Genomic DNA, 24,128 nt, shown 5'->3' with positions numbered 1-24,128 from the left:
TGGTTTTCCAATGTGACTTCATTTTCACATTTTTATCAGTAATGTATGAGGCTTCTAATTTCTCCATATCCTTGCCACCACTTTGTCCTTTTGATTACAGCCATCCTAGAGGTATGAGGTGGTATCTTACTGTAATTTTATTTGTATTTCCCTAGTAACTAATGACATGAGCGTCTTTTCATGTGCTTATTGGCCTCTTGTATATCTTGTTTGGAGAAATGTCAAATCAAATCCTTTGCCCATTTAAAAATTGGGTTATTTGACTTTTTATTGTTGAATTATAAGAGTTCTTTATAGATCCTGTACTCTAGACCCTTATCAGATATATGATTTGCAAATACTTTCTCCCATTCTGCAGTTCGTCTTCACTTTCTTGGTAGTGTTCTTTGAAGCGCAAAAGCTTTAAATTTTGATGAAGTCCAATTTATTTATGGTTGCTTGTGTTTTTGGTATCATAGCTTAGAAACCATTGTCTAATCCACAGTCATAAAGATTTTCTCCTAAGAGTTTTATAGTTTTAGCTTTTACACTTAGGTCTTTGATCCACTTTGGGTTACTTTTTGAATATGATGTGAAGTAGAGGTGTTACTTTTTTAAAAACCTTATTTTGAGATAATTTTAGAGTTACGAAAGTAATTCATTCAGCTTCCTTTAATGTTAACATTTTATATAAACAGTACAATTATCAAATCTAAGAATATAACATTGGCATGATACTGTGTACTGAGCAACAGAGTTTATTCAGTTTCACTAGTTTTTCTATTAATGTCCTTTTTTTCAGGATCCAATCCAGGTTCCTGCATTGCATACAGGTGTCATAACTCCCTCTCCAATCTGTGGAAGTTCCTCAGTCTTTTCTTATATTTCATGACTTTGACACTTTGGAAGAATATTGGTCAGATATTTTGTAGTATGTCTCTCAATTTGGGTTTTTCTGGTGTGTTCCTATGATTAGTCTGGGGTTATGCATTATTGGGAAGAATACCCCAGACGTGATGTGCCCTTCTTGGTGCATCATATCAAAGAGTACATGTTGTTAAAATGTCTTATTATTGGTGATTTTAACCTTGATCACTTGGTTAAAATGATGTCTGCCAGATTTATCCACTGTGAATTTACTGTTTTTCTCTTCATAATTAGTAAATATTTATTTTGTGGGAGGTACTTTGAGACTGTGCAGTATCTTCTCAAACTTTGCTTGCTAATTTCAGCATCCAAAAGTGGATCTTTCCTGTAGTAACTATTATTACTCTGATGTTCTAATAGTGATTTGCTATTTTCCTTATTCCTTCTATATTTATTAGTTGGAATTCTTTTTTTTTAATACAGTATTTCAGTTTCATTTTTATTATTTTATTATTTTTATTTTAAAATATTTATTTATTTTTGGCTGCGTTGGGTCTTCGTTGCTGTGTGCAGGCAGGCTTTCTCTAGTTGCGGTGAGCAGGGGCTACTCTTCATTGCGCGGGCTTCTCATTGCGGTGGCTTCTCTTGCTGTGGAGCACGGGCTCTCTAGGTGCGTGGGCTTCAGTAGTTGTGGCACGCAGGCCCAGTAGTTGTGGCTCATGGGATTAGTTGCTCCGCAGCATGTCGGATCTTCCTGGACCAGGGCTCGAACCCACGTCCCCTGCATTGGCAGGCGGATTCTTAACCCCTGCACCAACAGGGAAGTCCCCAAAGTTATGATGATGTTTGTTTGTGAGTTAATGTTTCTGTAGGAGATCAAGGCAAGGTTTCTTGGGAAATGTAGTCTCTGTCAGGCCTGGGACACCAGGCAGGGTCATGCAGTAGAGACAGACACCGAGTCACGTGGCATCAGGTAGACACCCATTCACACACAACTTGGGTGTATGGCAGGCATGAATTTTTCCCATGTCCAAATGATACTGGCAGTAAGTTAGCTGGTATTTCTAATTTTCCTCCTCCTGGGACCATGATTATTTTCATACTGAGTTGGGAATGCTAGAGAGATGTAGATGTATGTAGAGAGATGTACCTTTGAATAGACCCATTTAAAACATTTTTTAATACTCTTTTCCAGTATATATATTAATATTTTTCTGAGACACATTTTTTCTATTGTAACATGATGTGAAATATGTCATCATTTTTAGGCCTTAATAATTATATCAAATAAAACTCACTTTTCTCTTGGGTTATTACCTGGCCACCTCTCCCGTATTTGCTGTAACATGAGAGATCTTAACATAGGTAACAAAACCAGAGTGACATTAGTTGATGCTCTCTGTCGCCCTTTAATGCCACCCAGAATGCCAGTGGTTGGGGGAACAGAGATGCCTTTACTTGAGCTATGGAGAGAGGAAGCTTCAAGTGAGAGGCATCTCCAGGTACTGGAGCTAATCCACAGTTGATTATTTCCCATATAGGTATCAGGAGTTAACTGACTAAAACTAAACTAACAGTGATTGCCCAAACTTATATTTAAACTTTTTTTTTTTAACAAAATAAAGTATGTACACAGGTAATAATTCTAGTTAACTGTGGCAATTTGTGCAGTTCTAGATACTTGGTAGTGGTTACTTTTCTTTCTTTTGTTTTTTAAATAGGGAATTGAGGTTTTTAAAGTTAAGTATGAGTTTTTCTTTTTTATTTTATTTTTTAAAAATCTATTTTCATTTGTTTATTTTTTTCTTTTGCCCATGCAGCAATCAGGATCTTAGTTCCCTAACCAGGGATCAAACATGTGCCCCTGCAGTGGAAGCGTGGAGTCTTAACCACTGGACCATCAGGGAAGTCCCTGAATTTTTCTGATTTTTCTGATCTTAAGTACAGTGTGGCCATTTCAGTAGCTGTAGCATGTAAATATGCATTGTTTCTTTTTGAATATCATATTTGTTCCAAAATAAAACACTGAGTAGTCCTAACAGAGTACATTAAAATGAAATTCTAGATACTATTTGACAGTGTAGTACAATCAGAGTTTTTACTTTACTTTTTTTTTTTTATTTTAATTTTATTTTTGGCTGCGTTGGGTCTTCATTGCTGCGCACGGGCTTTTCTCTAGTTGTGGTGAGCAGGGGCTACTCTTCGTTGTGGTGCGTGGGCTTCTAATTGCGGTGGCTTCTCTTGTTGCAGAGCACGGGCTCTAGGCGTGTGGCTTCAGTAGTTGCAGCGCTTGGGCTTAGTAGTTGCGGCATGCGGACCCTAGAGCGCATGGGCTTCAGTAGTTGTGGCGTGTGGACTCAGTAGTTGTGGCTCACAGGCTCTAGAGCGCAGGCTCAGTAGTTGTGGCGCATGGGCTTAGCTGCTCCGTGGCATGTGGAGTCTTCCCGGACCAGGGATTGAACCTGTGTCCTCTGCATTGGCAAGGAGATTCTTGTGCCACCAGGGAAGTCCCACAGTCAGAGTTTTTAAAAGGCAGACTGTTTTTTTGTGGGTTTTTTTTTGGGCTGCGCTGTCCGGCTTGTGGGATCCTGGTTCCCTGACCAGGGATTGAACCCGGGCCCCCTGCATTGGAAGTGTGGAGTCCAAACCACTGGGCCACCAGGGAGTTCCCTAAAAGACAGACTTGATAGGTTCTGTAGTTTTTATATCCTTTTAACTTACTTAAATATATAGAGCATATATAAGCCCCTTAAATACATGCATATATACACATATATACACACACACGTTATATATATATATTTAAGGTACTCATATATATGGGTAAAACATACCAACATTTTTTTCTATACTGTCTTGCTAGTATTTTAAACCTTAGGAAACCAATGACCAGATGAACCATGGTTGATATCTTTATGTAATAAAAAATGGAATTTTGTATATTTGCTTTTAAGTTGGTATTTTAATTTGAGCAAATAAAAATTTGAAGGGCATTCACATAGAAGTGAATTTAGAGTCTAAGATTAAGCTGTTACAGGCCGCTAAACTTCTCAATATGTTTTAGACCAGCAAACTCCAGGTTAACTTAGATGTAAAGAGATTTTCATGAATATGGCTAAATAGGTTATAAGTTTGCCATTTCTCCTTTATTTTTACTTATTTATTTAAATATTTATTTATTTATTTATTTACTCGGCTGTGCCGGGTTTTAGTTGCGGCATGTAGTATCTTTTCCATTTCTCTTTTAAAGGTAACAAAGTAAAATGGTCTCAAGGTGAAGCAAGGAAGATCTATGTACACTTAAAGAAGAATTACATATTACTAAATACTGAGTTGTTTAATAGAGCTAATCTGAGAGTATATCCACTGATTGAAGAAATATTTTTTTAGTGTCTACTATGCACCAGAAACTGTTCTAGGTGTGAAGATAGACTGTTGAACAAAACAGACCAGCTTCTTGCCTTCATGAATTGTGGAGACAGAGGTTAAGTCAGGTTGGTCAGAACATGGGATACAAAGCAAAGTAGAGTGAATATTGGCTTTGGTGTCATTCTCTATTCCAGGAGTGCTGGGTGGTTTTCATGTAACAATACCAGCTCTGTAGACCCTCCTCATACTCCTGAATTGAGAAGGATTATATGCCACATGCTGGCTAGGGGAGGAAGCGGGCTGTGATTGTGTGTTAATGATTGCTACTATGGGTGGAGTGAGGAATGGTGGCTTGTGTACTTTGGAATCAGACAGACCTAAGTTCAAGTCCTGGTTCCGGCACTTACTAGATGCTAAATTTCGGGAGAGTTATTTAACTACTGTGAACTTGTCCCCTCTTCTGTAAAGATGTGAAGAATTGACAGAGTTGTGAAAATTAAAAACTCTAGAAGATGGTGAGTAATGTGAATTCTCCCCATCTTTTTTCTTACCTTAGTTTTCTTATATGTAAAGTGGGGATACCACTACTAGCCTTGTCTGTTATTGTGAGAACTAAATAAATGAAATAAATATGTGAAACCGGGCTTCCCTGGTGGTGCAGTGGTTGAGAATCTGCCTGCCAATGCAGGGGACACGGGTTCGAGCCCTGGTCTGGGAAGATCCCACATGCCATGGAGCAACTGGGCCCGTGAGCCACAATTACTGAGCCTGCACATCTGGAGCCTGTGCTCTGCAACAAGAGAGGCCGCGATAGTGAGAGGCCCGCGCACCGCAATGAAGAGTGGTCCCCGCTTGCCGCAACTAGAGAAAGCCCTCGCACAGAAACGAAGACCCAACACAGCCATAAAAAAAAAAAAAAAAAAAAATTGTGAAACCACCTTAATACAGTTTATAATGTGCTATTACTGTATGTTATTTCTGGAAATGTAAGATTTTCAGGCTCCTGGGCAACTCTGGGGAATAGAAGAACTCATGGATTCTTCCAGAACTGGGAAGCCATGGATCCTATTAGCAACCTAGTATTAATGCAGTTCCGCTACACTTTGTGTTGTTTCCTCTCTTTTTGGTTACCAGCCACTAGCTAACCTGCTGCTCCAAATCCCATCTCTTCTTCACATTCCCGAGAGAATCTGTACTGGCCCATTTGAGCACTGGTATTCTCTTGGGCAGAATTTTCATACCCAGCCCCATCTGGGCACTTGGTTGATTGGCCTGTAGAGCGGGTGCCCTTGGGTCTGGTGTGTACTAGTGCTTTTTCTGACAGGAGCTGTGCTGGCCTAGTCTTGCTTCCTGTGTGGGGCTGTGGGGCAGGAATTTCCCTCAGAAGGTGGCTGGGTCACTGCAGGAAGTGCTATAACTATTTAAAGGGATTGGAGGAAAATAGGATAGGCTTTATGGTGGGAAGATGGCCTTTGAGATTTCTTAAATTGCAGATGATTATTTTTTCCTTTTCATTTTTCTTTTAATAAGTAGTTAGTAATTTGTATTACTTCTTGGAATCAATTGAAAATTATTATTTCTTGAAGTAGCTACCAGCTTATAGATAGAGTTCTCTTTAGATTTTAGGCTTCCAAAGAAAAGACTCAAAAAACTTTGAGTTATTAGCAATTCAATTGGTAAATTATTCTTTTTTTAAAAATATTTATTTATTTATTTATTTGGTTGCGCTGGGTCCTAGTTGCAGCACATGGGTTCCTTACTTGTGGCAGGCAGGGTCCTTTAGTTGCGGCTCGAGGGCTCCTTAGTTGTGGCTCACCGGCTCCCTAGTTGCGGCACATGGGCTTCCTAGTTGAGGCACGCAGGCTCCTTAGTTGCAGCTCACGGACTCCCTAGTTGTGGCATGCAAACTCCTAGTTGCGGCATGCTTGTGGAATCTAGTTCCCTGACTAGGGATCAAACCCGGGTGGGCCCCCTGCATTGGGAGCGCAGAGTCCTAAGCACTGCGCCACCAAGAAAGTCCCAAATTATTCTTGATAACTCAAAATTTCACCAATTTTTAGAGATAACTTTGAGTCAAAACTTTTTTTGCCAAATGTAAATCCTACTCAGTTCTCCCAGCTTCTCCTGTGTTTCATTGTTAAATTTGTGAACTGTTTCTTAAACCAATTTGATCATAGCCGACTAGTATTTTAGAAGTACCTGCTAATGTTTACAATATATACTCCATATATGTGTCTAACAAAATTTAACTCTTCTTCTCCCAGGTAATTTATCCTCAACATTCCAAACTTACTGATAAAGAAGTAAGTAAAAATATTGCTCTATATAGTTTACTGTTTTATTTCTGTTTGTTTTTATTGGTGTATATATGTCAGCATATATAGTTTTTGTTTTCTTTTTCAGAAAACCAATATTTGCTATCTGTCTTTTCCAGATTCAAATTCAGGTAACTATTTTCCATGTGGTGTTTCTGTTGAATTTTGTACTGAGAATACTGATTATACTCTTAATGTATGAAAATTAATTGAAATAACATAGTAGAATGCAAACTCAATTTCATCCTAACAGATTAGTGATTTTGATTCCTACTTCTATGATCCTAGTCATGTCTTACTTATTTTAGTTGGTTCAACTTTTAAAATAACTGTTATCTTGTAATGAGGTAAAACATCATGGAGCAATAAACTGTTGAAATAATGAAGAGATTGAAAATCATCAATGCTGGTATGTTTGAGGATTTATATTAAGCAGTTTTCTTTTAGTTTAGGATTTGGGAGCTTGCCAAGAACTCTGTAAAAGCAGGGATTTAAAAAAAAATCAGGGTAAACATGGTTATAAAGCATGGCCATCAATTATTTGCAATAGTTTATGTGAGTTAGTATATATAAAGCATTTGGAATAGTGCTTGGGTATAGAAAGTACTTTATAAGTGTTTGCTATTCTTATTAAGCTTGGTTTTGCTGGTCTCCTTCAAGTTCTTCCTTTGTGTGGTCCTATAAGTTGATATCTTTCAGGTTACCTTTTGTGTTTCACTTTGAAAATAATTTTTCAGGCTTACAGTGACCAGAACACTTAACTTCTTAGACCACACATTTAGAACCCTATGAAGCAAAGGCACTTCAGTTCCCTTTCCTTTTGTGGTTACTTCTAATATACTGTTAATTTAGTTTAGATAATCTGCTTTGGGAGACTTGACATTTTAGCTTTTTAAAGCATTTTCTCTTTTCCTTATAAATGCTTACAGAATTTTTTCCTATAGTTTTGGAACTCAGCTTTCATGAAATATGTTAAAAAAAAAAAAAAAGATTTAGTTAAAAAGATGACTTTGAGCGATCCCGGGACGGCTTTTGTTTTGACCTGTAATTATTGGAATCTTTTCACATGTTTTGCCTGTTAACGAGATAATGATACAGCGGTCTTATAGGATCTCCCCTTATTTCGGATAACATTTGCCTTACAAAGTGCACACATGTAGTTCTGATTGTAGTGAGTATTGGATTGGACTTCCATGACTCAAGGTCAGGTGAGTTGTATGGATTACAGGATGAACTGACTTCATGTGATTATACTGCACACTCTTCTTTTTCAGGTTATGGCTGGTTTTCAAGGCTCTCTCCCTTTCAGCTCTCTACATGAGCATCAAGACTAAGAAGTTAATTGTATGATGTCTGATAGTCTTTTTTATTTCTAGTTTTGTAGTTAGTCTCTGTATGAGTCATTTTCTTATTGGAAGTTAAACTCAAGTGTAAATTTGTGTAAATGAGCATTTGTTCAGGGAATTCCCTGGCAGTCTAGGGGTTAGGACTCCATGGGGCCAAAAAAAAAAAAAAAAAAAAACCAATTTGTTCAGTATTTTAGGCATTTGAATGATCTACAGATGTTTTGTAATGCCTTTTTTATAAGCTGCATATCAAAGGAAGTGTGGTTCATTTTATTCAAAGTATGGTTGATACTTAGAAGTAAAGTCAACAAAAGATCTTAAAAATAGACACCTGGCCATCTTAATGGATGAATATTAATCTAGACAGGAAGAGACTATGCATTTATATATATTTGAGATCACTGTTCTCAATTGTGATTATCCAAATAGTTTGTTTCACTTATGTGTTCATTAAATGGAAGTTGGAATCAGTACTATGCCAACTTTGAAATGGATTTAATTTTTCCCAAGATAGCTTTATTGTTACAGAAGGTGCAGTGGAGCAGTCTTTAGGAAAGAATCATAATCTAGCTTTTGTTTCCACGGTGCACACTTAAAAAAAGTAAACAACATTTAGACTCTATGGTAAGTTATACAGATAAAGAAGAATACTTTTGGGATTCCCAATGGGAGGATTTGCCAGTCCTCCACTTCCTCCACCACCTACCCACACACACCTTAGATACTGTGACTTTAGAAAAAAGTTTTGTCTTGTTTGTTTTTAGCTTTCAGTTTTTTGTTCCATTTGAATGGCTTTTACCTTTAGGAGCCTAAGTTTAAAGAATGTTTTCTCTCTAATAAATATTTGTCAGATATTTTTCTCGTTATTTACCATTAATATCATCTGGACATATGCATTCCTGAGTCTTAAGCTGTGATGGGTACCCAAGGACCGTAATCACTATGCTCTAAACATGGCCAGAGAGAAAACTTAGCATTAGGAGAGAGAGTTTCAAGTGATGATGAATCCGAGGGAGATATTAATCCTTGTTCTGGATGGATTAGATGTGCACATGATATTTGTCTCAACAGATTTTTTTCTATGTAGACAGCTGGAACGTCGTCATGTACCTTACACTTCCCAGTAGTTGAAAGGAGTGCTTCTCACACTCATCTGTGTTGAAGGGCCATTTGGGTGTTTTAAGAATTTCCAATCTGTTGTGGACCAGTGCTTTTATAAAATGCTGTATACATGAATTATTAGAAAAATGAAAGGGAGAAAAACCAAAGAATACAAAATAAAAGCCCAAATTTGTCATGGCAATATCAAATTGCTATAAGGGTTTCTAAGTGTGTATTCTCAATTTGGGTATTTTGTCATGTATTGTAACAAGAGTTTGTGGACTCGCATCACTCTCTGGACTACACTTTGAGAAGCCCTGGTCTAAACTCCTGCTTCTCAGCATTTCCAACTCTAATCACAGAGAGAGTGACTACACAGAGCTGAAGGCCAGGGATGGGGCTAGCTCTTAAGGTCTCATGTTTTATTTTAGTCTTACTCTGAACTGTTCTGTAGCAGTTTTCCGCTTATATAAAAATACTCTGGGACTTCCCTGCTGGTGCAGTGGTTAAGAATCTACCTGCCAATGCAGGAGACAACGGGTTTGAGCCCTGGTCCAGGAAGATCTCACATGCTGTGGAGCAACTAAGCCCATGCGCCACAAATACTGAACCTGCGCTCTAGAGCCCACGAGCCACAACTACTGAGCCCACGAGCCACAACTTCTGAGCCCGCGTGCCATAACTACTAAAGCCCATGCGCCTAGAGCCCGTGCTCTGCAACAAAGACAAGCCACCGCAATGAGAAGCCTGTGCGCTGCAACGAAGAGCAGCTCCCGCTCACTGCAACTAGAGAAAGCCCGCGTGCAGCAATGAAGACTCAACGCTGCCACAAATAAATAAATAAATTTATTAAAAAAACAAAAACAAAAACAAAACTGATCAAGGGTCTTCCCTGGTGGCGCAGTGGTTAAGACTTTGTGTTCGCAATGCAGGGGGCCCAGGCTCAATCCCTGGTCCAGGAACTAGATCCCACATGCATGCCACAACTAAGAGTTCTCATGCTGCAACTAAGGAGCTGGTGAGCTGCAACTAAGGAGCCCGTGAGCCGCAACTAAGGAGCCTGCCTGCCACAACTAAGGAGCCCACCTGCCACAACTAAGGAGCCCACCTGCCACAACTAAGACCTGACACAACCAAATAAGTAAATTAAAAAAAAATAGTCTGAGGTTGTCTTTTCCCTTTAGAAGAAATATTTAAGCTTTTTTTCCTCAAATCTCAAGTAATTTTTTTTAAATAAATTTATTTGTTTTTATTTTTGACTATGTTGGGTCTTTGTTGCTGCACGTGGGCTTTCTCTAGTTGTGGCGAGCGGGAGCTACTCTTCATTGCAGCATGTGGGCTTCTCATTGTCATGGCCTCTCTTGTTGCAGAGCATGGGCTCTAGGTGCACGGGCTTCAGTAGTTGTGGCACGCGGGCTCAGTAGTTGTGGCTCGCGGGCTCTAGAGTGCAGGCTCAGTAGTTGTGGTGCATAGGCTTAGGTGCTCGGCGGCATGTGGGATCTTCCCGGACCAGGGCTCGAACCTGTGTCCCCTGCATTTGCAGGTGGATTCTTAACCACTGGGCCACCAGGGAAGCCCCTCAAGTAATATTTTTGATACAGGAAAGTGTCTTCCGTTTATCTATAGCTTTGCAGTCTTGGTTTGATTGGCAGATGTAAAGGATAAAATCATCTGTGCCCTTGATAATTTTAAAATGGGAGGAGAGCTGTCTGTGGCTTACCACATGGCATTCGCATAGGAGGAGCCGTGAAAACAGTGAGTGTCCCAGAAACCAGTGAGTTCAGCAACTCTTCAGTTGGAGGGGTGCTTTTCAGGACTTCATTTTCTAAGTGAAAAATAGAAGCTTTTGATCTGCTCCAGTTGGCAGTGACATAGCATTTAAAAAAAAAAAAAAACAGTTTTATTGAGATATAATTCACCCATGTAAAATGTACAATTCAGTGATTATTAGAATATTCAGAGTTGTGCAAATATTACCGAAGTCAATTTTAGAAAACTTTCATCACCGAAAAAGAAACTTCCTGCTCCAGTTTCCTCCTACCCACCTCTCCCCCTCAGCAACCACCTGTCTACTTTCTGTCTCTATGGATTTACCTATTCTGGATATTTCATATTAGTGGAAGTGGTGTTTTTGAAGTCCATTTTGACTTGAAAGAGCCAGTATGATGTAATGGTCAAGAGCACCAGCTCCAGAGTCAGACGTCGTGGGCTCAAATTCTTGCTCTGCCATTTAGCAGATTTATTTCTTTGGATGATTACATAACTTTTCTGTGCCTTGGTTTCCTCCTCACAAACAGGACTAATAATAGGACCTACGTGAGAAGCATGAAGACCAAATGAGTTAATGTATCTAAAGTGTTTAGGACAGTGCCTGCCACAGAGTGAGCATTCAGTGAAATTGGTGCTCAATTCATGTATTGAAAGGGGGGAAAATCACTTCTGAAAGCAGACAAAATAATGAAAATAATTTTGACCTGGGATTCTGTTTGATTTCTGTTGTAAGAACTTAGTTGTTTGGAAAAGGATGTTGGGGGAAGTTTACAGGAATTTTCTTGGTTTAAAAAGTGTCGGGTTATTAGTTCTGTTTTCTGGGCTCATAAAGATTATCTTAGATTAATTAAAGTGGAACTTTTCCTCAAGCTGTGGGGATTTGCTGAGCAAATTTGCTGTTTGCTTAATCCCTGCTGCTTTATCAGGGAAAGAGTTTATGTGGTTCTTAGTCAAGAAGCCACGTGAAGGTGTATTTTCTTTGGAGAGCTGTCATTTAATCTTAAAATTTGTATAAATTCATCTTTATACATTGATTTATATGAAGAAAAAAATAATTTCCATTAAAGCTTTTTACCTTTTTTTTTGTTAATAATCAGAAAGCTATGGTGCACGTAGCATAACTTTTAGGTCTTTTTGGATCTTTATAGGTCTTTAGTTTTCTTAGTGAATACAATGGGTAAGATACTTGGAATTCAGTGCAATCGTAGGTCAGTTGTGGAGATTTATTTTAGAATTATTGCATATTACTGCTGGAAGTGACTTTAGAGATTATCTTATGATGCCCCTTAACTTTTGTTCACGTGGAAATTGAGAACCTTAGGCTAAGTGACTTCTAGAAGGCTAATTATTGATGGACCTGGGACTAGATCCCATTGACTGTGGTTCCTTTTTCCTCAGATTATAACCTTTCCCTCATGTGCACAGTCATTTAACCATCTTTCATATGTAATCATTATACTGCTTATGTAGAGGTACACTCTCCTGTTAAATAGGCAAATTGGATGGGTCATACTAGCAAGGTAGATTTATTTTTGATGAGGTTGTAGGTTATCAGGATTGCCCTGCCCTCCACAGGTATCATTTTCTGCAAGACAAATGTAAATAACCTGGTTGCCAATCCGTAACACCTCTTTTCCTATCCTGTTAATAGTGAGGTCAGGATGGAGAACAAAGGTCTACCCAGATAAAGAGTTGGTTTTTCTTTAGTAACCTTTTGTGTGTGAGGGAACAGACTTCTGAAACATAAAATGGGAACCATTTACCTCACTTCACAAAGACACTATGGTTAAAGCCTTTTTGACCTGGTGAACTAGCTCCCTGACCAGTTCTGTACAGCTTGCAGGTACAGCTGGTCATCGGAAAGTTCTTACAGCATGCCCATGGTTTGGGAGTGGAGCCAGGGGTGGGTTGGGATTTAAGGCTATGGGAGCTTCATTACTTTCTTTCCACAAAGCTCAGCATTCCTTACATTTTCCAGAGGCCGTACATCTTTCTTAAAATCCATTGCATTTTTTCTGCTACATCTTGCTAAGTGTCTCAGAGAAATTAGTATGTACTTCTCAGTGGACCTTTCTGTCTTCTGAAGAGAAAAACTGAACCATCTGTATATAAATCTGTTGAACTAAAACAATGCTAGGAGTATTTTCCATTATCTCAGGTCTCATGTGTTTTCCTTATTTTGAACCATCTGCTATGACAAGTAAAGAAACTGAACTGACTCACCCTCCAGTCTCCTTTGTTTCTTCCCTCCTCCACCAAAGAAATACTAGTTTCTATAATTGCATTTAGGTATAACGTACTGAGTTGCTTTTTTAAAAACTTAAGCATAATATCAAGTTTCTGCTTCCTTTTTGAGAACTTGATGTGCTAAAGAAATATAAGTACTTCTGTGTGTAATAAAATCTTGAGCACATTTTGTATTTAATATAATCTCATTAGTTCTAAATACAGTAACTGGGAAGAATTTGAGTGACAGGCTACTTCTTGTGTCTTTCACTTTTTAGAGTATTTACAGTTTTTTGTAATTATTGCCTGACAGTTCAGGTAATATTTTAAGAGGTTTGCTAAAATGATTGAAGTTTAAAAACTTTATAATTAAAATGATTAAAATAGTAAGTCTATTACTTGGGCTCTTCCTGAGTCTGCTATGTTTTTTTTTTTAAAAAATTCTCATTGTGAAATATAAAACACATATAAGGTCAAGAAATAGAACTTTGGGGGCTTCCCTGGTGGCGCAGTGGTTGAGAGTCTGCCTGCCAATGCAGGGGACGTGGGTTCGAGCCCTGGTCTGGGAAGATCCCACATGTCGCGGAACAGCTGGGCCCGTGAGCCACAATTACTGAGCCTGCGCGTCTGGAGCCTGTGCTCCGCAACAAGAGAGGCCGCAATAGTGAGAGGCCCGCGCACCGCGATGAAGAGTGGCCCCCACTTGCCATAACTAGAGAAAGCCCTCGCACAGAAACGAAGACCCAACACAGCCATAAATAAATAAATAAATAAAATTAAAAAAAAAAAAAAAAAAAAAAGAAATAGAACTTTGCCAACACCACAAAAGCCCCCTCATGTCTCTTCCCAAACAGTATTTCCCTCCCCCTCGCCTAAGGTAGCCACTATCTTGATTCTTTTTTTTTTTCAATTTTTTTCTTTTTATTAAAATTTTTTAAATATAATTTTTGAAGTTTGCCTTCCATTTACAGTTATTGCAAAATAATGGCTATATTCCCTGTGTTGTACAATAATCCTTGTAGCCTATCTCACACCCAGTAGTTTGTACCCCCCACTCCTCCACCCCTATATTCCCTGCCCCTCTGCCACTGGTAACCAACCATTAGTTCTCTATATCTGTGAATCTGCCTTTTTTTGTTAGTTTTGCTTAGTTTGTTGTATTTTTTAGATTCCACATGTAAGTGATACCATACATATGTCTTTCTCTGTCTGACTTATTTCACTTAGCATAATGCTCTCCAGGTCCATCCATGTTGCTGCAAATGGCAAAATTTTGTTCTTTTTTATGGCTGAGTAGTATTCCATTTGTGTGTGAGTGTGTGTGTGTGTGTGTATCATATCATCTTTATCCATTCATCTGTTGATGGACACTTAGGTTGCTTCCATACCTTGGTAATTGTAAATAAGGCTGCTGTGAACATTGGGGTGCATGTATCTTTTCAAATCACTCTACTGATTCTTATAGTAATAAGTTTTGTGCTTTTCTTTATAGTTTTATCACCCAACCATGTATTCCTAAACACTATTGTTTAGTTTGCCTGCTTTATTTTAAAAAAAAAAAACTATGTAAATGGATTTGAACAATTTGTGTTCTTTTGTATTTGGCTTCTTTTGCTCATAATGTTTGTGAATCAACGTTACATGCACACAGTTTTCAAAGTTTTAATTACATAGAGAAAATGGAGTAGGAAAAACAGTAGAGGGACATGGAGTTAAGATGCATAATTTACTAATGGCTTTGCCTCTAACTAGCAAAGATGGCTTAGAGCAAGTTGAACTGTCAGGATCTCTTTTTTCTTCTCTAAAGCATGACAGAATGTGTTTCAGTAACTGATAGGACCCCTTTAACTCTAAGATGTGATGAAACTGGATAAATAAATGTTATACTGTGCTGCCCTTAATTTCTTTCATTTTTGTTTTCATTAGGTTGTCTTGGAGATACCCAGTTTTGTTTTAGATTTCGACAGTCTTCTGGGAGGAGGGTGTCACTGCATTGTCTCCTGGATCAATTTGAGAAAGATTTACCAGTTTACTTAAAGGTTGGAAAAGTAGTAATAGAATAATGTCTATGTGAGAGGAAACTTTAGTACTCAGTTACTCAGTTACCTCTTATAGCATTCAGAAATATTGTGCTTTTGTTTTGTTACTGTATTATACTGCTGAATTTCCTGAGTCTAATTCATAAAGATTTAGCATGTGAGTGAAAGAGACTTTATAAAGTTACTATTCTTAAAACATAATGCCATTGTGAATTATAGAAATTAGAATGTTGAATTAATTTTCTTTCACGTGTTAAAACTCTTTGTTTAGATGTGGAAGTGGGGTGGTAGTATACCAGTAAATATCACCCAGAGTTGAAGCTTCCCTGTGGTAATCCCTACCTGCTTTATAGTAGAATTATTGTTGTCTCTTTTTGATTTTTGAATGAGCTTTGGTTTATAGTTGTTGTTTATTAAAAACAGTTTTAATAATTCAGATGATTCCTGAGTGTAGAATTTCTGTTTGGTACCTCATACTTTTATCTCTAACTGCATGAAGAACATTTCCATCTGGATGTCCTATTAGCACATCCAATAAGAACTTGACATCTTTTGCCTAAAATAAATATTTACAGCTTACCTTCCTGGTTCCACTAATGACAGGAATCCTCTTCCAGTTAGCAAAGATGTTACCTTTTGAAATGTCTCTTATAGCCGTCTTGTCCTTTTCATGACCGTTTGCTATCACTAATAACATATTCTGTCAACTGCGGATAATAAGAGCTAGTACTTATTAGAGCTTTTTATGTTCTTGGCATTGTATCAATAAGCATATATTATCTTACTAATCCTCCCTGTATTGTTCCAAGAGAGTTCCTTTTGCAAATGAAGGAATTGAGGGCTATTGAGGATAAAAATATTTGCCCAAAGACGTCCATCTTCTGTCTTTTTCAGTGCAATATATCTTACACAGTGTACTCAGCTAAAGTGTACATATATGTTACGTAAAATAAATAAAATCTAAAATGATTACTTATTGCTTAATGAATAAAGAGCTAATGATAGTAATATTTCCTGGTTCTCACTTTTTGGGCCTTCCAAAATAAAACCTTTGCCTTTCAAATTTCCAGCTTAATCTCCTTTCTATACATGTGCCGTATATTAGCTAAACTGAACTGTATGCTTTTTCCTGCGGTAGCTTGTATTTTTCTATGTCTGCGTGGTTTTGCTCAAACTCTTGGCTGTCTAAACTTGAAATGTCTTTGTCTTTGTTTAAATCATATCCATCCTTCAATGCCCAACTCAAAAACAGCTGCCTCCGCAACAAAATACTGATCGCCATAGACAGAAGTAACCTCTTCCCCCTTGGCCTCTTTGTAACACTTTGTGCTTTTTGCATGGTACCTGCCCTCCTATCACATACTAGTCATTTTTGTACTTTTCTTATCTCTCTTAGTTTGTGATCTCCTTAAGGAACTGTGTCTTACACATCTTTTTATCTTTTCTAACACAATGCCTTGTTCAAAGTAGGTAGTCAAAAAATATTTGTTTAAAGAATAACAATCGGGCTTCCCTGGTGGCGCAGTGGTTGAGAATCCGCCTGCCAATGCAGGGGACACGGGTTCGAGCCCTGGTCTGGGAAGATCCCACATGCCGCGGAGCAACTACGCCCGTGAGCCACAACTACTGAGCCTGCGCGTCTGGAGCCTGTGCTCCATAACAGGAGAGGCCGCGACAGTGAAAGGCCCGCGCACTGCGATGAAGAGTGGCCCCCACTTGCCACAACTAGAGAAAGCCCTCGCACAGAAATGAAGACCCAACACAGCCATAAATAAATAAATAAATAAATAATTAAAAAAAAAAAAAAAAAAAAGAATAACAATCAAATAAGGAACTGGGCCAGAGTTTATTCCATTAGGATGGAAAAACTTTGTAAGTTTTTTGGACCTTTCAAATTGTATGTTGATAAATATTCCAGTGTTTCATTATTGTTGGGTAAAAATATAACTGTCTCTGTAAGATTCAGATTGGCATTTAACTCCTTTTATTTTCTCTCTTGAAATTTTGCATTAGGATACCTCATAAGACTGATGCCTAACTCAGAATTGTAGGCAGAATTTTTTAAAAACTAAGTATAGCATTGGGGAAAAGAGAATTTGATTGTTTTCCTAACTTCCATTAACTACCACAGATATGAATAAAGAACACAAACAGAGTAAGTTATAGGGGGTAAAATCTGACCTTAGTACTTTAGTTATGATTATTTGGGCAAGCTAGCAGGTTTTTATCTGCCAGTTATTGTCATGATTGTTGTTTGCATTGGTGGAAAAGCATAACTAGCTCTTTGTGTGTACCTCATATCTCAGTTCAAGTTTATAAAGGAACCTGCTTTTAATAAGAAAGGATGGCTATATATATATATTGTTATTTTTTTTTAATTTGTCACTTCTTTTATAGAAGGATCCTGCCTATTTTTATGGATATGTGTATTTTCGACAAGTTCGAGACAAAACTCTAAAAAGAGGCTACTTTCAGAAGGTAATTTTCATATACATTAATAGAAAAATATTTTTACATTGTGGTTAGAAGAATAGAAATTATTAGAATGAACAGTCTTTAAAGTGTTTGATATTTTATCTTTAAACATACTAGAATTTATATTTTATCTTTTTTTTTTAGATTGTAGACACCTGTCCTTAGTTTTTTTTGGCTGCATTGGGTCATTGTCGCTGCATGCGGGCTTTCTCTAGTTGGGGCGAGTGGGGGCTACTCTTTGTTGCGGTGCATGGGCTTCTCATTTTGGTGGCTTCTCTTGGAGCACGGTCTCTAGGCACGCGGGCTCAGTAGTTGCAGCACGTGGACCCTCGAGCACGCGGGCTTCAGTAGTTGTGGCGTGTGGGCTCAGTAGTTGTGGCGTGCAGACTCTAGGGTGTGTGGGCTTCAGTAGTTGTGGTGCATGGGCTCAGTAGTTGTGGCTCGCAGGCTCTAGAGTGCAGGCTCAGTAGTTGTGGCACATGGGCTTAGTTGCTTCACGGCATGTGGGATCTTCCCCGACCAGGGATTGAACCCGTGTTCCCTGCATTGGCAAGCGGATTCTTAACCACTGTGCCACAGGGAAGTCCCTAGATTTTTAACTGCTATTGAATTTTGCCTTCCTGCTATCTCTGTATTAGATTCCTGACAGTAAGTTACAGTTATTGTATGAAACTGTCAAAACTCAGAAGAATCTGTTTAATTTTCACATTTTAGAATAAGGGAAAGAATAAACAGATTGTAACATATTTACAGCTAATAAAAGCCTGCGGTATCTTTTTTTTGAAGAGCTAGTAAATATACTTGATCAACATCTTAGTCATTATTGTTCCCACTCTAAATGTATAATCTTTTTGTTTCTAAAGATATATATATAAATATCAGTTAATTCCAATTTAATCCCGGCTAACAAGGACACACCTTTACCTTTTGTAACCAGAACATGCCCTGACCACTAATTGATGCTTAATGGAAAGATAAAAAGTAGTTTTCAAGAAAAATAGATTTTTAAAAAGTCAGCATAATCTATATCTGAAGTGGTCACAAACTATAAAGTCACAATTTCTAAGAATGTGGCTAAAACCATTGAACTCTAAAATATAACAGTTATAGGTCTTAGTTTGAAAAAGCATCACAATTTGCGCTTTCCTTTTTAGGAAGAGTTCACCTGGCTAATTCCTAATATTGCTTTGCTGACAACAATAGTAGCTAGGTTTTGGAATTATCCATGACATTAGTTTGTTTATAGGAAATTCTTTTTCCTGCACAGCAGGAAAATCTGTGAATGTGTCTTTATGCTCTTAAAATGTAGTAATAAGGTTAAACTTTTGGTGTTCTGCCACTATAGTTTTATGTTTCTTTTAACCATCTACTGTAAAAGCCTTTTTATTTTAAAATCCACACTTTTTGCTGAATTTGGCTTGTTAGTAATTGATTATATAAGAAATGGCAAACTTAAATTATAATCATTAAGAAATTAAACATTGTTTCTTTTTTCCCTCCAGTCCTTGGTTTTGATCAGCAAACTACCTTATATTCATTTTTTTCACACCGTGCTCAAACAGATAGCACCAGAGTATTTTGAAAAGAATGAACCTTATTTGGAAGCAGGTAAGTTAAACATTGTGTGAGTTAGGTACCTTTATGAAGGAGTTTAAAATTTTTTACTGGAAATGAATGAAAAAAAATTAGTTAAGAATTTTAAGGACTATATGGTAGGAGAGAGAGGTAAAACAATTCTTCTGGCATATTTACCTACAAACACCAAAGATCCTATCTTTTATTTCTTCTTTTGCAACACAGATGATGCCTATTTTTTAGGATAATAATAAATATTGAGTTGCCAATTCTGATACTCAGAGTACTGTTAAACAGAAATCCTTATGTCACTCAATACAGAGAGAAGACCTCTGCTAGGTGGTGTGCTTTTGTAGCTAATTTTAGTAGTAATAAATGAGTAGGAAAACTCCCTTTAAACCTATTCTGTTGCTTTCAAAACATGTATTAACCAATTTATATCCTAGAACATAGGTGTATATCTGGTGAAATATAAGATATTTTCAGTACTTTTGCCTTTTATCGTCCATCTTTCCCAGTGTATTTTTTCTGCTATATAGAAAGCAGAAAGTGGAGTTCTAACTTCTAATGTTCCATTTTTAATATTTTAGTATTTCCACTTATACTAAAGAAATATTTTACTATATTTTTCAGCTTGTAATGATGTTGATCGATGGCCTGCACCAATGCCAGGGAAAACATTACATCTGCCTATTATGGGGGTAGTAATGAAGGTAATAATAGCTTATATTTCATTTGTCTCCTTTTTTAGGAAGCTCACACATGAATTTTGCTTTTTAACTTCCTAATAACATTCAGTCCTGTTGTTGCTTTCACTTGTCATTGATGTGAGGAGTTGCAAAGATACTGCAATTTATCCTGCTGCACAGAACCATTAGTCACACAACTCCAGGGGTCACCAGTCCCATTTTCATCCTGTAGAGTTTACATGATGCTGTCATTCTTATATAATGCATGTGAATGTAAACGCCACCTCCTAGAATTGTGCAACTTCATGGCCCTCCAGAAATGGATGGTATTGCAGAACACTTGTAGAGTTGAGTATGAGTTAGTAAAATTTAAAAGAAATTAGGAAAGCCATTGGTTCTTAGTCTTTTTTTTTTTTTTTTTTTTTTTAATACAGCAGGTCATTGGTTCTTAGTCTTAAGTGATCTTTTTAATGTGCAGTTTCAGACCAACATGTCCATCCCAGGGTATTGTTCTCTACTAAGGTTTTTTTTAATACAGTGAATTAGCATTTTGCTCTCAGGCTTTGTATGAATGTGCTGTAAGTGCTTTTGCAATTCATTTTCAAGTTGAACTTATTTTTGGCAATGTTCTCTCTTTAGATGTGCTCATTTCTGTAGGACCTCTGTTCTGTTTTTTCCATGGGAAATCATCAAAAGTAGGTCTGGGTTGAGAGTTCTCATGGTTCCCTGTGAGATTTATCCCATAGTTTGGCAAGCTTGAGAGGGTGTGTTTGGGTGTGTGTATATTAATGAAGCAAAGATTAGAACAATAAACAGGAAGTGGTATGTAGTTCATGTCCTTTTCTGTTTTTCAGCACGTTTGCTTCTCAGTGGGTTAGTGATTTCTGTGTGTATGGGAATGTGGAGACCTTGGTTCACTTACCTTCTGCTGTGACTAAAATATGACTTTAGTTTTTAATCTGACATAAGTATTTTGTTTTTATGGCTTTTTAGGCGTTGTTGAGTGTACCTTTTTAGCATCAGGATAGAGTGCTTCTGATCCCTCATTGTAGCAGGACTCGCAAGTTATAGTAAGGTCATTCTTTTGTAGCCAAAGTTAATTTCTTCTCTTTTAGGTACGGATTCCCACATGTCATGACAAGCCTGGGACAACTCAAATAGTGCAGTTAACTCAGCAGGTAGAGTGCTACTGTGGTAGAATAATCCAGCATATATAGTCTCTTTAACAGAAATTTTAAACTAGCAAATGTAGAGTTTCTTGGGTTTATGATACATTTCTGAATATCACTGAAATATCCCATTAAATAATTTTTAATGAGTTGATAATAAGCTTCCTAATGTTTTTCCGATTTTTTTTTCTTGTTCTTTCTCTAGTAGACACTGGAGAACTCAGAATTTATACTGTAATTGTGAGGACAAGGAGAAAATTATCTTTTGAAAAAGATTAAACAAGGCTTAATTCTAACAAAACCTCTTATCTTAGAAGAGTGGTCAACAGACTTCTGTTTTTAGGAAACTTGAATCAAAAGGATTCTGTAGTTATAATTGCCTTTCATTTTTCCCAAAGTTACATTTGTTCGTGGGTGGGGATGAATTTTTCATTTGAAATGATTTAACTGGTATATTAGCACTCCCATTGTCCTTTGAATTAAATAAAAATGGAGAGCAATAGGAAAACAAGTTTTGCCTGTTATATATATCAACTGGTATTATGGTAGTATTTCATACAGTTGAGAATTAATATAACATCTGACCACTGGATTAATGTTTTATCGGTGGAATCTATGTTGTCCTTGACCTTCTGCTGTGTTAGGGGAGACTGTTAAGACCCATTCTCTTTGTAGCTGCTTCTGGAGGAAGAGACTCTTAGAAGACAGGGCAACATGGCTGATTGATTATGAGATAGATAGGCATATTATAAAAGTCAATTTCAGGCAATTTTAGTGACATCTTGTCTATTTTTTTTTTCTTTTTTCTCTCTTAGGGAGACACACATATATCTGTTATTTTACCTACTGTTCATGAGGTGGATCTTTTCAGGTAAAGACTAAAAAATTTTGTTAACTGCCTTGTCTCATTTGCTTTATGATATTGTTGTTAATTTCTTTAGAAAGTGAATGTTCCTATATAAAATGTGGAAAAAACTGGAAGAAAATAGTCATGTTTCACATGTTGTAAATCAGTGGTTCATCCCTGACTGCATGTCAGTTGCTTTGACTACTAGGGAAATTTGGATATGGATTGGGTATTACATGGTACACACAAATTATTTTTGTTTGGTTGGGTGTGAGAATGGTAAATAAATAATTTTTTTTCTAGGGATGGCCTTTTTTGGGGAGTTGGGGGGAGTGGGTTGAGAGCATAAAGCATGATACTCCAGAATGGGAATATAAAAGTGGTGCTAAAAGAAGACTGTGATTTCCCTACAAACCCCTCATTTTAGTAATTCTACACTGCCGTTAATTTGATGCATACCACCAATATCTATTAAAGGTTTCCTCTCTTGAATATTTAATACTTACCTCCCCCCAATAAAAACTACTTTGTGTAACAGATATTACTAGTGTAATACAGAGGTTTCAGAGAGTGCTTCAGCTTGTAATTGTACTTCCTATCTGTTGGTGTGCTTGCTGATAACATTACTATACTTCAGAGAAAAACTAATTTGCAACTTTGATGCCTTAAGGGCATCCCACTATTAAAGTCAGTTGGTCAGATGTTTCCATATAGGTCTTTTCCATTTTTCCTTTGCTTATTTTAAAATTATAAATATACATATATAATATATATAAATTATATATTTTAAAAATTATACATATATACTGTACTGATCACTTTTCTGTAAATTTGTGATTATTTCAAAATTTTACATATATAATTATTTATATAAAATTTATGTATCTATATAAAATTTTGAAACAATCACAGATTTACAGAAAAGTGGTCAGTATAGTAAACTTTTTTTTCCTAGAACCATTTGATGGTAAGTTGGAGACCTGATGCCCCATCTTCCCTTAATACTTTAGTGTCTGTTTCCTACAAGTAAGGACTCAATGCAGCCATAAAAATTGGGAAATTAACATTGATAAATTAATACCATCTAATACTAAGACCACATTCAAATGTGTCCAGTTGTCACAATAATACCTAGTTCAGAACCATCTGTTGCATTTAGATGTCATGTCTGTTTAGTCTCAGTCTGCATTAGCTCCTCAGTCTTCCTTTCATGGCCCTGACATTCTTGTGGATTACAGGACAGTTATTTTACAGGAAATCCCTCAGCTTAGGTTTGTCTGGGATTTACTCATGATAAGATTCAGGCTCTGTATCTTTGGCCAGGAGGTAGCTCACAAGGTTGGCTTGTCTCATTGCTGATAATGTTCACTTTGATCACTTTATTAGTGTGGTGTTCTCCAAGCTTCTCCATTGATAAGTTATTCTTTTTCCTTTCGTAGTTAAATATTTTGTGAGGAGATACGTTGAAACTATGTATATTATTTATTTATTGTTGTGTAATAAGTTACCCCAGTACTTAGAAGTTTGAAAGAACAAACATTATTTCACACAGTTTCTGAGAGTTAGGAATCTGGGGACTGCTCAGTTGGATGGTTCTAGTTCTAGATCTCTTGTGAGGTTGCAGTCAAGATGTCAGCTGAGGTTTTAGTCAGTTGGACAAGTGGGGCTGGAGGGTCTGCTTCCCTAGAAAGCTACTTTGGCTGTTGGCTGGTGGTCACAGTTCCTTGTGACTATTGGCAGGAGACCTTCATTTCCAGCCATGTGGACGTTTCCAAAGGGCTGCTTAAATGTTCTCACAACATTCAGCAGGTGATCTGAGAGAAAGCTGAAGTCACAATGTCTTTTATGACTCAGGCTTCAAAGTTGTATATTATTGGGACTTACCTGGAAGTCGAGTGGTTGGGACTCTGCGCTTCCACTGTATGGGGTGCGGGTTTGATCCTTGGTCCGGGAACTAAGATCCCACATGCCACATGGTTGGGGTGACCTCGGAGCACAAAAAAACCTCCGAGTGATTAAAGCTTAGGCCCACTAGCCAAAGCATAATATCACTTATTGATCCAAAAATTTATCAACGGAACAAGTTACCCTAGGGATAACAGCGCAATCCTATTCTGGAGTCCATATTGACAATAGGGTTTATGACCTCGATGTTGGATCAGGACACCTCAGTGGTGTAACTGCTATTAAAGGTTCGTTTGTTCAACGATTATTGAAAAAAAAGTTGTATATTATTGCTTTAATTTACTCTGTTCATTAAGTGCAAGCCACTAACCCAGCCCACCTAAGAGGGCGAGAAATAGGCTCAGTGCTTTAAAAGGAGTGTCAAAGAATTAGTAGAAATATTTTAAAACATTGCAC

General features: G+C 37.4%; 1 protein-coding gene across 4 annotated transcripts in view; it reads left to right on the top strand.

Annotated features, from left to right (window-relative positions):
- DENND6A (DENN domain containing 6A) overlaps nt 1-24,128 on the top strand; it is a 55,657-nt gene that overhangs the window by 7,906 nt on the left and 23,623 nt on the right. For 2 of the 4 annotated variants that reach the window (XM_059939975.1, XM_059939974.1), the window contains exons 2-9: nt 6,480-6,518; nt 6,619-6,661; nt 14,900-15,012; nt 17,410-17,490; nt 18,990-19,095; nt 19,696-19,775; nt 20,867-20,929; nt 21,736-21,791. In XM_059939975.1, the coding sequence (XP_059795958.1) occupies nt 6,480-6,518; nt 6,619-6,661; nt 14,900-15,012; nt 17,410-17,490; nt 18,990-19,095; nt 19,696-19,775; nt 20,867-20,929; nt 21,736-21,791 (581 nt within the window). Of the gene's footprint in view, nt 1-4,299; nt 4,341-4,683; nt 4,731-6,479; nt 6,519-6,618; nt 6,662-14,899; nt 15,013-17,409; nt 17,491-18,989; nt 19,096-19,695; nt 19,776-20,866; nt 20,930-21,735; nt 21,792-24,128 lie in introns of those variants that run through there. The other 2 variants (XM_059939977.1, XM_059939976.1) reach the window with 2 other exon arrangements.

The sequence above is a fragment of the Balaenoptera ricei genome, chromosome 11, assembly GCF_028023285.1.
Source record: "Balaenoptera ricei isolate mBalRic1 chromosome 11, mBalRic1.hap2, whole genome shotgun sequence".
NCBI lineage: Eukaryota > Metazoa > Chordata > Mammalia > Artiodactyla > Balaenopteridae > Balaenoptera > Balaenoptera ricei.
Note: the sequence above shows the minus strand (reverse complement) of the source record. Positions and strands in the feature narration are given on the sequence as shown.